The 14,017-nt window shown below is 31.3% G+C and overlaps 2 protein-coding genes across 3 annotated transcripts; both read right to left on the reverse strand.

Annotated features, from left to right (window-relative positions):
- Positions 1-7,078: 7,078 nt before the first annotated feature.
- LOC115966824 (salicylic acid-binding protein 2-like) lies at positions 7,079-9,302 on the reverse strand. Its single transcript, XM_031085976.1, has 3 exons — positions 8,856-9,302; positions 7,488-7,619; positions 7,079-7,375 (listed from the first exon to the last, which is right to left on the reverse strand). Exons 1-3 carry the CDS (start codon positions 9,300-9,302, stop codon positions 7,079-7,081), a joined length of 876 nt encoding a protein of 291 aa, XP_030941836.1.
- Positions 9,303-10,890: 1,588 nt separating this feature from the next.
- LOC115969031 (salicylic acid-binding protein 2-like) lies at positions 10,891-13,495 on the reverse strand. Of its 2 annotated transcripts, XM_031088589.1 has the most exons (4): positions 13,468-13,495; positions 12,277-12,657; positions 11,470-11,601; positions 10,892-11,361 (listed from the first exon to the last, which is right to left on the reverse strand). In XM_031088589.1, exons 1-4 carry the CDS (start codon positions 13,468-13,470, stop codon positions 11,077-11,079), a joined length of 801 nt encoding a protein of 266 aa, XP_030944449.1. In that variant the 5' UTR covers positions 13,471-13,495; the 3' UTR covers positions 10,892-11,076. The 2 variants fall into 2 exon arrangements, with proteins under 2 accessions (XP_030944448.1, XP_030944449.1); XM_031088588.1 differs by lacking the exon at positions 13,468-13,495 and having other exon boundaries at positions 10,891-11,361; positions 12,277-13,424.
- Between the last annotated feature and the right edge of the window lie 522 nt (positions 13,496-14,017).

Genomic DNA, 14,017 nt, shown 5'->3' on the forward strand with positions numbered 1-14,017 from the left:
GTTGTTGAGAAAATGGGTAATTTTGATTTTAGTAACTGGAATTTAAAATTTTTGATTTAATTCCCTTATTGCTATGAATATTATCCTGCCGTCCATTCCTACGAGTAATGTTATAGTCACAAATTATTTTATAATATTTTTACAAACGGTTGTTGTGGTCAGCTTCTTATTGGTTTTCATTTAAACTTATCATTAACATTACTTTTTTCATTTACTAATAATTACTCACCACATCAACAGCCTGTAAAACTTTTTATAAAAAAGTTTGTATCTTTAGTATTACTCCCATTCCTACGCATGACATGACCATTAAATGCCAATTAAACACAAATTACGCCATTTAATTAATGTCCTAAAATTTGAGCACTATGAAATTACTACTTTGAAATTATATATTTAAAGTTTATTCCTCGTTTTTCTCATTTCCTTTTTTTTCTTCCCAATTTCTTAACCTATATCTCTCTCCCTAAAATCCTAATCAACGTCTGTTCAGAGCCATGGACACAATCCAAGTATCCAACCACCTCCTACAACCACAACTGAAATTTACTTTCACCATCATATCCTTTGCCTTAAAAACCTATACCTTCACCTTCCAAAACCTCCTCTTCCTCACCAAATCTCATATCTATCTCCCTCTACCTCTCACCATTATTATCACTACCTTCAAATTTATTGACTTAATTTATTAGAATGTCTTTGTTTGTGTTTAGTTGGTACTTAACAACTACATTATTCACTAAAAGTCTTAAACTAGCTTATGAGCTATAAGCTTTGTTTATGCAAGGGTGTAGTACACACATAATATTTATACCTAATAAGTAATAAATGTTACACATTCATGGTTTTACATAAATGCATAATGAATTTGAAATGAGTATTTTACATTTTCTAGGTTTAGATACATGAATTTGCCTTCTAAAAAAAAGAAACTTGAATTTACATATAAAAATATTTTACACATAATTAATGAATAATTGGAAGGATACTTGGCGTGAAATGGAGTGTAGTTAATATATATATATATATATATATATATATATATATAAAAGTGTAGTTAAAAGATAGAAACACTTAGAGCATTCTCATTAGGTGTGTCAAATGCCAAATATTTGGCATTTGAGTATTTTACATTTTCTAGGTTTAGATACATGAATTTGCCTTCTAAAAAAAAAGAAATTTGAATTTACATATAAAAATATTTTACACATAATTAATGAATAATTGGAAGGATACTTGGCATGAAATGGAGTGTAGTTAAATATATATATATATATATATATACACTTGGCATGAAATGGAGTGTAGTTAATATATATATATATATATTTATTTATTTATATAAAAGTGTAGTTAAAAGATAGAAACACTTAGAGCATTCTCATCAGGTGTGCCAAACACCAAAAACAGACCATCATGACATTTGGCACACCAAACACCAAAAATAGACCATCATGAGGTGTCTCAAATGCCAAAATATTTGGCATGAGTGTATATTACACTCTTAAATATGAGAGCGTACAGACAGAAATTGTATAAGTTTTAATATTTTTTTTAATTCTCTTTTCTCCCTCCTCTCTCTTCACTTTATTCTTTTCTCTTCTCTCTCACCTCTATTCTCTCTCACCGGTTCCCAATCTCTCTTATCTCTGTTCCTCTCACCGATTCCTCTCAATCTCTCTCACCCTTTGAAGTCGCCGTCGCCGATCTAGCCCATAGTCCGACTTGCCCAGTCGTTGTCAATATTGTCAGCCGCCATCGAAGTTCAAGTTCAATTAGAATCTAATTATGATTTTTGATTAATCTTTTCTCTCAACTTTCACTTTAACGTAACATATATAAGGTGCAAAAGGACAACATTAAAACCCATCACAAATGTAAAGGACTAAAATCAAAATGATCCCAAACTTAGAGATTATAATTTGTATTTTAATCATAAAATTATGACCACGTATTGAATTAGTGATTAAGTTTAATAAGTAATCACATCAGTGAAAGTCTCAGGCGAAGGATAAAAAAAGAATTTTAAAATTAAAATAATATAAATGAGTCCAAACCTTTAAACTGAAGTTTTAAATACATTTACTAAGACATCATACATTATTAAGACCTTCAATACCTATATATACAAGATTAAAAAAAAAAAAAAAAAAAAAAAAAAAAAAAAAAAAAAACCCTATAGGTTTCGTTTTTGCTTTTCCTATTATTAGTACTTATCTATTCAACTTTGTATCGCATAATTCACATAAGTTTTTTTATATTAGGAAAACTTATATTTTTAAATCTTATAGTTTAGGGTCATAATAACAAATTAAATCTTATACCTTGAAATGTAACAAATTAAACTCTCAATTTTTAAAAAATATCAAATTAAACCCTTTAGTTTGAAAAGTAACAAATTAAACACTAAAATTTCAAAAAGTAATAAATTAAACCTTTAATCCATTTTAAATTACATTCAATGGAAATGTTTCATTTGTTACTTTTGAAAATTTTGGATTTAATTTGTTATGTTTCAAACTGTAAGGACGCGATTTGTAACGAACCGTAACAGTGTTGGGATCTCACGTAAAAAGGCCCAAACAATATCATTTGTAGAGCGTGGGTTTGAAAGGCTAGGCCTCAGTCACCAGACGGTGGGTTTTACATGGTGTTCATACATGGTTTAAATCGTGTTCGCCTTGGGAGTCTTTCTCTTGGAGGCGGGCTGGGAGGCTCTGGTTTTTGGCCATTTTTCCCAGCCAGCCTTTTGGTGCACTAACCTTTACATTATATAGTCCTTTTTGGTTAATCTTAGCCCTCTACTTGTTGGTCAGGCAGGTACTTACTTCTGTACCCATCCCATCAGCTGTCCTCTCTTACTTTCTGTTAGTTGCGATGATTGAAGTTACACCGTCCAAGCGTCTTTTCTCATTAACATGACCAGGATGCTGGCGGGTGCATTTAATGCGGAGGGGATGTATTTTCACTGACCCGATTTTGTACTGTACCTCCACGTGGGCCCCATTCCATTCACATCCCCTTCAGGGGGCTGTTCGGGGATTGCCTCCATTGAGACGTTGCTCTTCCCATTGAAGTCCTGGAGTGCCGAGGATAGGGTCGTCCTCAGCTGTTCCCTTTGACACCTCGGAACTTGACCATTTGTCCTCGGCACGGGCCCTGAGCCCGGATAGATCGTGGACCGGATCATAAGCTCCCCGGCCCCACACAAACTATAGGGTTTAATTTGTTACTTTTTTCAATGTTATGTCATCAATAAATTGTTTAAATTGCAAGTTTTTGTAGTTTAAAATTATGCATAAGATACAAGTTTATGGATGATATAGTAAATAATATCCAATTGATACAAAATTTGGCATGTGTATTAAGAGCATAAAGAACATAGAATTCAATGGTTAGATTTTCAAAATATGTAGTAATATTTATTTTATTGAGTAAGGTTGTAGCCTAAGGTTACATCCTTAATATCTTTTTATTGGAGATGAATTTTGACAAATCCACCATTGGATTACATTTTCTTCTTATATTCTCTATGCTTGCAAAATTTCTAAAAAACTAAAGATCAATAGATCATCAATAAGTTATTTAAATTGTAAGTTTTTGTAGTTTAAAATTATACATAATAAATAAGTTTATAGATGATATAGTAATTAGTAAATAATATCTGATTTATACAAAATTTGACATGTATAATAAGAACATAAAGAACATACAATTCAACGATAAGATTTTCAAAATATGTAGTAACTAGTCGCTAACCCGTGCGATGCACGGAAATAACTACTAAATAAGTTTTAGGAAAAAAAAATCATTATTTTTTATTTTAAGTAGTAAGCAAAAATGTATGAAATTAAAAAAAAAAATGATATTGAAAGAAATAGTATAAATTTTTATCAGTTAGGTAAAAGAAAGCAATGTTGTTTTATTTATTAGTTTTTTGAAGTAAATAATAATAGATAAAATGTTGCGGCTCTAGTTTAATTTTTGTTGTATATATAGGTATGTAAAAGATATCTTGTAAGATATATACCAAAAGAAGTCTATTGAAATGTCATAATCCTTCAAATTAGATATATTAAAAGGTGTCTATTGAGAAGTCAAAACCCTTCAAATTAGATATATTAAAAGGTGCCATTGAAAAGTCACAACTCTTCAAATTAAATATATATTAAAAGGTGCCTATTGAAAGGTTATAACCTTTCATATTAGATATACCAAAAGATGCCTATTGAAATGTTATAACTCTTCATATTGGATATACTAGAAGGTATCTATTGAAAGGTTATAACCCTTCATATGAGATATATATATTAAAGGTACTTATTGACGGAAAATGTGCATATTGACTGAAAATGTGCCTAATAACTGAAAAATGTGTTTATTGCATGAAAATATTCCTATTGACCGAAAAGGTACTTATTGAATGAAAAAATGATTATTGGTCGAAAAACTGCATATTGAATGACAACATGTCTATTGAAGGGTCATAATCCTTTGGGTATAAATAGTAGTTCATATTCATTCGATCAAATTCTTCTTTTTCATCTTTCTTAGAAACACAAAAAACCTGTGTGTCTTCTCCAAAATTCCTATTTGTAAAACCTAATAAACTTTGTTGTGTGTTTCTACGAATAAGGAGTGGTCATCAATATCTCCAACCAAGATAATCTATATTGATTCATTCATAAACTCAACAGGTATATAATAGCCATTTGTAATACATGAGTATTTAAGCACTTGAATAAAATATAATATAACCATGGCCAAGAAACTCATCTATTCCTGAACATGTTAAAACAAATATATTATACAATAATGAAAAGACAATCTGCCTGTATATTCATAACAATCACAAAAAACCAATTAGTTCTAAAAGTTCTTAATGGTTGCTAACCAAGAAAATTTTCGAAGCAGTGCAAATTTCCAAAGCAGATCATCGTCGCAAATGGATATCATACACAAGAGCCAAACCGAAATCATAATACCATGCATAATTCACAAATCCTCTCGCAGGATCAGACGCAAGCACCAACGAATTCACAAATCCTCTCGTAGGATCAGACGCAAGCACCAACGATTGATTCAAATGATTTAAAACACACGCAAAATTTTTTCCAATCGTCACAAAATTAAATTATGAAAAGGTGATATATATAAATCTTATGTGAAATGGTAAATAGATACTGAAATTTAGTGGACAAAATGAAAATGTATAATTGTTTGGTATTTTTAAATATGTACGTGGCATTTGAAATTGAATAAGCAAACCATCAAAAAGATACAATTGTTTAGTGTTTTAAAGAGAACATTGCAGTAAGTTATGTAGCCAAGTGGCGCAATGAGAAATGGTCAACAAAAAGTCAAATGTTTCGGCTATTAGTTATTACATAAATATTTATTTTATTGAATAAGGTTTTAATCTTAGGTTATAACCAATTTTGTAGTTAAACTTTATCTTTAAACTATAAAGTTTAGAATATATATAATTTATCCTTGATAATATTTTTAGTGGCCCTTGCCGAGTAATCTTCCATTGAAAATGTCTATAAAAGGTAGGTGCATGTGTGGTACATGCTAAGAATATAGAATTAAGAATACAAACTTTTTATGGTGCGTTTTAATTTTGCATTGTTTTGGCTTCGTGCTAATTAACAATGGCCAAAGTTTTCATGATAAAATATTTTTTTGATGAAAAGGTTTTCACAAAATATATATTCTTTAAACTTATACCATCCATTTCATCCTTTTCATAATAATGATCTCCAACACCAATGAATTTTTTAAAGTGGAATTCAATCATGAATTTGAGATCTTTATTCAATGAAGTATACCAATTAAGCTAATTGAAACACACAAATTTTCATAAAATAAAAAATAATTAGCATAAAGACACGAAGTCAAATAAGGAGGGTACATTGCCAATAAAGGACTAAAGTTGGTTTATGACTAAAATATCATATATTCCTTTGCTATATAAAAATGTATTAAGCCTTAATTTTTTTTTTTTTTTTTTTTGAGAATCTTATTAAGCCTTAACTAACACGTGGGGATCAATTAAGTGATAATTTGAAGACCATTATTGCATTATTTTAGTGATAACACTGTGATATCAATTATTCAAGTTAGCAATTAGCTAGCATCCGTCTAAATTTAAAATAGGCTTAAAAAATAATACATAAGCTCCAAAAACGTCAATGAGAGATTCCCTTTCCATGGATAAGTACTCTCTTCCAAGGATCATGTCAGAATTGACATGCAACAAATGTCCTGTAACTTTGTTTGCATTCAATAATATTATCAGTTTTATCTTATTTGATTTATTCATATTATACAGTGCCCTGGCCCAGTGGCCACAGCCATAAAATTAACTTTATTTTATAGTGATAGTTCTATCTGGAAATAATACACCAATCAATCTTTTTCATTCAACAAACACCAAGAAAATAACTGAGCATGACTCTTTTTTTGCATGAGTTGGAAAAATAAAAATATTGTGTAAGCATAATATTGGAAGATAGATATTTTATTGAGAAATATGAAAATAGATATCCTTATCTAGAATAAGAGTTGTCTCTATAACAACCAGTTTGGATTAAAAGGAAATAAAGGGGAAGCAGAGTTGGAGAAAAGAAGATTAGAGTAGAGTAGATTTGACCAAATTCGCCCTAAGTTTTCATCTAAGCAATATTTATATGAGATTAGGGAAGCAATTTTTTTTTCACTTTTTTTGATAAATTTTTATTAGAGTAATATCAATAACAACGTAATATTATTTTTTGATTAATAAATATTCACCTGCAAAAGGAAGCTGCACTACCACTACAAATTATACTCAATGGATAAGGATAAGTGTCCTCATTCTAACGTGTCCAATGTAAAGATGCACTAAACACAATCTCAGTCCATATTCAATTCAATATAAGTGAAAAAGTTATGACAAAATTTATTCCCTTGAAATACTTATTGATATTTTATCACCGGTGCCATAACACCAATGGCTTATTTGCTGCAATCTATAGCTTAGTATTCTCTCGATTTCAATGTTGTGTTGAAAGTAGAAAGTGAAATGTCCCATGCATTAGAAAATGGGATAAGAATATTTCTCAGCAATGCCTTGGAGATGAGCCCAAAGCTCTATTGGCTTAGACATCATGACCATGTGATCAGATCCTTTGATCTCCACCACATCATTGGGTGGATTTCTCTCAATCATCCACAGTTGAAGATCCCTCCTTGCCACCTTATCTTTTTCGGATATGATGTAAACCCGTTTAACCGACCCATAATTCTCAGAGGACAGCATTAGCTGCTTTGATAGGTCTTCATCACTAAACAAACGTAGTGGTCTCAACAACAAGGTGGCCAGTGTCAAATCCTACAACAGTTGTAACATACAATGTTGATATGTTAGTTTCAACAAGAACTTTTGTATTTAATATAATGTATTTTCCACTCTATTTTTATTTTTAAAAAAATGCAATTCTTACCTCAATTGGGCTAAGTTGGAACACATCTGATGCCAAGTACAAGGGCCCGAAGATGAAAGTGGTTGGAGGATTGTTTGGGCCTTGGTCATATATATAGTGACTGTCAAGCAGAGGGCCTTGTTGGCTGAAAGACTGTAATAATTAGACATCTCAATGTCAAGATGCAGAGAGCAGGTCACTAACATAAGGCAATTTAATGGAGTTGATCACTTGATTCTAAAAAAATAAAAATAAAAAGAGTTGATCACTTGATTCTAAAATTAAAATTGAAAAGAAAAAGGAGTTGATCTCTAACAACTATGAATCTCCTATCATAAAATTTATTATTAGACAAATCAGTGTCAAAATGCAAAGAGTAGGTTGCTAACTAAAAGAAATTTAATAGAGTTGATCACTTGATTCTATTAAAAAAAGAGAGAGTTGATCTCTAACAACTATGAATTTCTTTTCATGAAATTTATTATTAGACTAATCAGTGTCAAAATGCAAAGAGTAGGTTACTAGCAAAAGGCAATTTAATAGAGTTGATCACTAATGACTATGAATTTCCCATCATGAAATTTATTATTAGACAAATCAGTGTCAAAATGCAAAGAGTAAGTCACTAACAAAAGACAATTTAATAGAGTTGATCACTTAATTCTCCCAAAAAAAAAAAAAAAAATGAGTTGGTCACTAAATTTCCTATCATGACATTTATGATTAAATAAAATTGCAAAGAGTAGGTAGCTAAAAAAAGGAAGTTTTAATAGAGCTGATCACTTGATTCTCAAAAAAAGAAGAAAAAAGAGTTGATTACTATTTTTATTTATTTATTTATACAAGAGAGTTGATTACTAACAACTATGAATTTTCTATTATGAAATTTGGACAGGTAAATAATAATATAATGAAACGTAAATATGGTATAGTAAATCGTATAGCTTTGTTTGGGTCTATATATAATTATATGACCTATTTTCTTAGGTAGATTTTATTTATTTATTTAGATGATGGGTAGGTTGAGATGATGGTAAAACCAGGAAGCCAGAATAGTTTTTTGACCGTCCTAAACATTTGGGACAGCACTAGCTTTAATAAGAGCTCATCTTTGGGCCTAAACATTTTACAGCATCTCAAGTCATAGTTAAAATGTTAACTTGGGCCTGAATCTCAATGGTATAAAAGCTCATGATTTTTTTTTTTTTTTTTTGGATAAGAAAAAGCTCATGAATTTTGCTGGACAGAGATTCAAATTGCAAGGGTAAAAAGGTTACAACCAACACTTACATACTAGTTACATCTACTAAACCTAATTAATATTGTACTTTACCATTAAAATGAAAAAAAGAAAAAGAAAAAAAAAAGGTGCATTAAGACAGTGAATACCATTTGATTGAGGGTGGAAATGTTGAGGGTTGGCCCAGGCATTAAGGCAGTGACAAAAACAGCTACAGAGATCTTACTTGGAAAATATTCCATGGCTTGAGAAATTGCCATGCCACCAAGGCTATGACTAACAAGGATTACTCTTTCATGAGAAGGAAGAGCTTCCATGAAGTCCCTCAAGGGCTTGAAATAGTCAAAACTTGATTGGAGATCATTTGCCTGCAATGGATTGATCCCAGAAGCAGCTAAATCTAGTGCAGTGACATTGTGACCAGAAGATTTTAGTAGTGTCACAAGCTTGTACCAGGACCAAGCTCCAAGGCATGAACCATGAATTAGCACAAAGTGCTTGCCAGTTCTTGGTGGCTCCTTAGTAGCCTCAATTCCAAGAGATGAAAGAATGATAAAAAAAGAAATTAACATGAAATGCTTCTTGCTCAGCTCCATATTATGTTTTGTTCTTCCTAAGGACACACAAATTGTCATGGGTTTTATGTAGTTATAAAGAGGTAGGTTTTGATGATGAGCACCTTTCCTAAGGACTCAACATAAACTATGCAATTTGACCATATAATTTTTTTTGTCCCTTTGTTTGAATTTGACTTTGAGTTCTCTGATAAGGCTTTTTGAAAATCTTGTCACACAGACACCAAGCTGATCACTTTCCAAACATGTTAACAAGCACAAATGATTAAATATTTTAGATTTCTTTGTGCAGTTCTCCAGTACACAAATTATCGTCAATGTATAAAGGGTAGGTTTTGACAATGATTATTCTAATGGGCTCTTCTAGCAAGGAAAGAAAGAAAGAAATTAAAAAAGAAAAAAAGAAACCCATTCTAATAGGCTCACATTTTCTCAATAAAATAAAAATATCATGTAACTTAAAACTTTGACTTTTAGAAAAAATTTTGAAAGTCATAGCAAGCAAGTGCGGCTTCTGGAATCTTTTTATTTTTTGAATGGGTAGAAGATGACAACATTTTGTAACTTTTAATGACATTTTTCAGGTTTAAAACCACCCCTCCTTCACTTTTATATATATATATATATATATATAATTTTTACTATATTCATTGTCATGTTTGTTTGTAAGATTATATATAGTTTTTCTTTTTATATTTCATATTCGGAATTGAGTTTGATGCTAAAAGAAAATATATTATTTTTATTAATAAAACACAATGTTGTGAAGAACAAGAATCTAGCTAAATAATTATTTTTGTATTATATATGTCATTCAAAAATATTAGACTACAATTTCAATGAATTTACCATAATTTATAATTTATATTTTGTCATTATTTTTTGGAGGAAAAAAATGACATGATATTGTATATACAAACGTAACAATAATTTGAGAAAAGTAAATAATTACTATAAGATTCTTAAGAATAAACCAAACATAAGAATTTCATATTCCTATGAATCTTATTAAATCCCTAATCAAACTAAACATAGGAACAATTAGATTATCAAGCATCTAAATTACTAGGCATCACTTCTCAATTGGATGCCAGTGGTAACATAGATTCTCGTAACATGTTGATATAATTATTGGTCCAATTAGAATTGATACCATCCCTATATTGGAGCTTGTATGTGTTTGAAGGCTTTTATTATTGTCCAATTTTACTTTGGGAATGGAAATTATTTTGGTTTGGAGTAATGAGAAGTATGAGAGTGTGGAGCACAGGGTGATAGTGAACTCAAAGAGGGAATATTTCTCTATTCCATTTTTCTTCCTACTAGCACTCTCCACCATGTTTAAGCCCTTGGAAGAGCTGACAAATGAGAAAAATCCTACTAAATATGAGCATACACTGGGTTGAGTTTATAAATATTAGAATGTGAAGTAATTTTCAAAAACTAAATGTTGACAAATTGCAAATTAATCATTTCAAGATATCAGAGTAAGCTAGTTGGAGGTAGTATTGTCTATTGGAACCAATAACCTTTAGAATTCAATAGAGTACTACTTTGTACACACAAGTAAGCAATTTTGTGATTAAACATGATTCGGTCAATTTTTTTTATATTGTAGAAGGTTAGAAATACAAATTTTATTATTATTAAAACAATATCATTTTCATAGAAAGCCTTGTGCCACAATACCACTGGCTTATTTACTACAAGCTATGGCTTATAAATTATAATTCTCTCTCTCTCTCTGATTATAATACATTGCTAGTGAATCAATGTCCCATGCATTGAAAGTGGATTAAGAATATTTCTCAGCAATGCCTTGGAGATGAGACCAAAGCTCTATTGTCTTAGACATCATGACCATGTGATCTGATCCTTTGATCTCCACCACATCACTGGGTGGATTTCTCTCAATCATCCACAATTGAAAATCTCTCTTTATCGCCTTATCTTTTTCAGCTATGATGAAAACCTTTTTAACTGATCCATACTTCTTAGTAGACAGCATTAGCTGCTTTGACAGGTCTTCATCACTAAACAAACGTAATGGTCTCAACAACAAGGCAGCCAGTGTCAAATCCTACAACAAATTGCAACATAAAATGTTAGAGCACTTGTTTGAACATAATCAGAAGGTTGACATGTTAGTTTCAAAAAGAAGTTTTGGAAAAGAAAATGCATTTCTTACCTCAATTGGACTAAGCGGGAACAAATATGATGCTGAGGACAAGGGCCCGAAGATTTTAGTAGTTGGAGGGTTGTTTGGGCCTTGGTCATATGTATAGTGATTGTCAAGTTGAGGGACTTCTTGGCTCATTGACTGTAATAATAAGATAAATCAGTGTCAAAACTTAAAGAGTGGGGTTGGTGTTACAGGGGTGAAATGAAAACTTATTTCTAAGGATCACATATCTGATATCACCAATTTAATAGAGGTTTTTTTTTTTTTTTTTAAGAAGAAAATTCAATAGAGTATTCAAAAATTTTAATAAAGTTGATCACCAACAACTATGAATTTCTAATCATAAAATTTGTATAGGTAAATAGTTTTCTTTTTTTTCTTTTTTTTTTTTCAGAATCGGACAGGTAAATATTAATAATTAGCTAATTTATAGAAATATATATAAAAATTATATGATGAGATATTTTCTTAAGGGTAGGTTTAGATTTTATTTTTTATGATGGGCAGGTCGAGATTATAGTAAAGCCAGGAGCCTAGAACAATTTTTTGCCATCCTAAAATATTTTTGACCCAGCTATAGCTTCAACAAGAGCTCATATTAGGGCATGGACATTGCACAATAGTTCAAATCTTGTGGTTAATATGCCGACTTGGGCCTGAATCTCAATGGTATTTTAAAGGGTAATGAATTTTGTTGGAGAGAAATTGCAAGTGTAATAGGGTTACACTTACTTCTATTTGATCTGATTATATTATATTGAACTTTATCGTTAAAAAAAAAAAAATCATTTGAAAAAAAGTTGCAAGGAGTACCATTTGTTTGAGGGTGGAATAGTTGAGGGTCGGCCCAGGCATGAGGGCAGTGGCAAAAACAGCTACAGAAATCTTACTTGGATAATATTCCATGGCTTGAGAAATTGCATACCCACCATAGCTATGACCAACAAGGATTACTCTTTCATGAAAAGGAAGAGCTTCCATGAAGTCCCTCAAAGGCTTGAAATAGTCAGAACTTGATTGGAGATCATTTGCCTGCAGTGGGTTGATTCCAGAAGCGCCTAAGTCTAGTGCAGTGACATTGTGCCCTGAAGATTTTAGCAGTGTCTCAAGCTTGTACCAAGACCAAGCTCCAAGGCATGCTCCATGAATTAGCACAAAGTGCTTGCCAGTTCTTGGTGGCTCCTCCTTAGTAGACTCAATTCCAAGAGATGAAATTATGATAAAGAAAGAAATTAGCATGAAATACTTCTTGCTCAGCTCCATATTATGTTTTGCTCTTCCTATGGACACAAATTGTCATGGCTTTCATGTAGTAGTTATAAAGAGGTAGCATGCAAGTGGGATATCTACTTGCTTTACATAAATATCTACTTGCTTTGATTGAAAGATTCTAATTGATTGATTACGGGAAAGATGCAAAATACATAAGTATCTACTTGCTTTACATAAATATCTACTTGCTTTGATATTTGAGAACAGATTTTGAAAGTAAAAGCATGCAAGTGGGGCTGCTTGAATTCGATCAAACATTGAACAGTTAGAAGATGCCAACAGAGTAAGCAAAGAACCGGGAAATTAGGAACTTCCCTAAATATTGTCATGGCTTTTTGAGAAACTTGTCACAAAACAACACTTCTCAAACAGCTTTAACAAGTTCAAATGATCATTGAATATTCTTTAATTTCTTTGTGTAGTTATCCAGTACACAGATCATCATTGATTTATAAACAGGTAGGTTCTGACAATGATCACCGATTCTATATTTTAATGGGCCCACGTTTCTCAATAAAAAATGTATGCAAATTTGAACTTTGATATTTGAGAACAGATTTTGAAAGTCATAGCATGCAAGTGGGGCTACTTGAATTCGATCAAACATTGAACAGTTAGAAGATGCCAAGAGAGTCTGTAACTCAATTACATTAATTAATCCATTTTTTAAGGAGAAATAGGATTAAAAAAAAATCAAAGATTCTGTAAAGAAAAGGAGTTTTTAGAAACTACCATAACTTCAAAGAAACTTGGGGAGGGAGAAAACTCTGATTGAAAGATTCTGATTGATTGATTGATTATGAGAAAGATACAAAATACATAAATATCTACTTGCTTTATATACACAAAACAGAGTAAGCAAAGAAGTGGGAAATTAGGAATTTCCCTAACTAACCTCTAACTAATTACACTGTGTAACAATCCACCTGTACAGGGGGAAAATTCCCAACTTATCACAAGCTGACACGTCATACTACCAAGTTCACAAAATACAGCCAATTACAAAGCGTCACGTATTGTTGCTAGATTTTGTTATCACTACTCAGAAACCAACAGAAATTTGCCAAGTGTCATTAAAATAGAGGCATAAAATACATGCAAAAATCAATCACATATCAGCACGAGTAAGCGATGACGTAGGCAGTCCAGCACGTGTAAGTAATGACATAAACAGCCTTGCACGTGTAAGCGATGACATAATCAGTCTAGCACATGTAGGAATTAGGAATTTCCCTAACTTCTAACTAATTACATTGTGTAACAATCCACCTGTACAGAGGGA

This window comes from Quercus lobata, chromosome 11 (assembly GCF_001633185.2).
Source record: "Quercus lobata isolate SW786 chromosome 11, ValleyOak3.0 Primary Assembly, whole genome shotgun sequence".
Classification (NCBI taxonomy): Eukaryota; Viridiplantae; Streptophyta; class Magnoliopsida; order Fagales; family Fagaceae; genus Quercus; species Quercus lobata.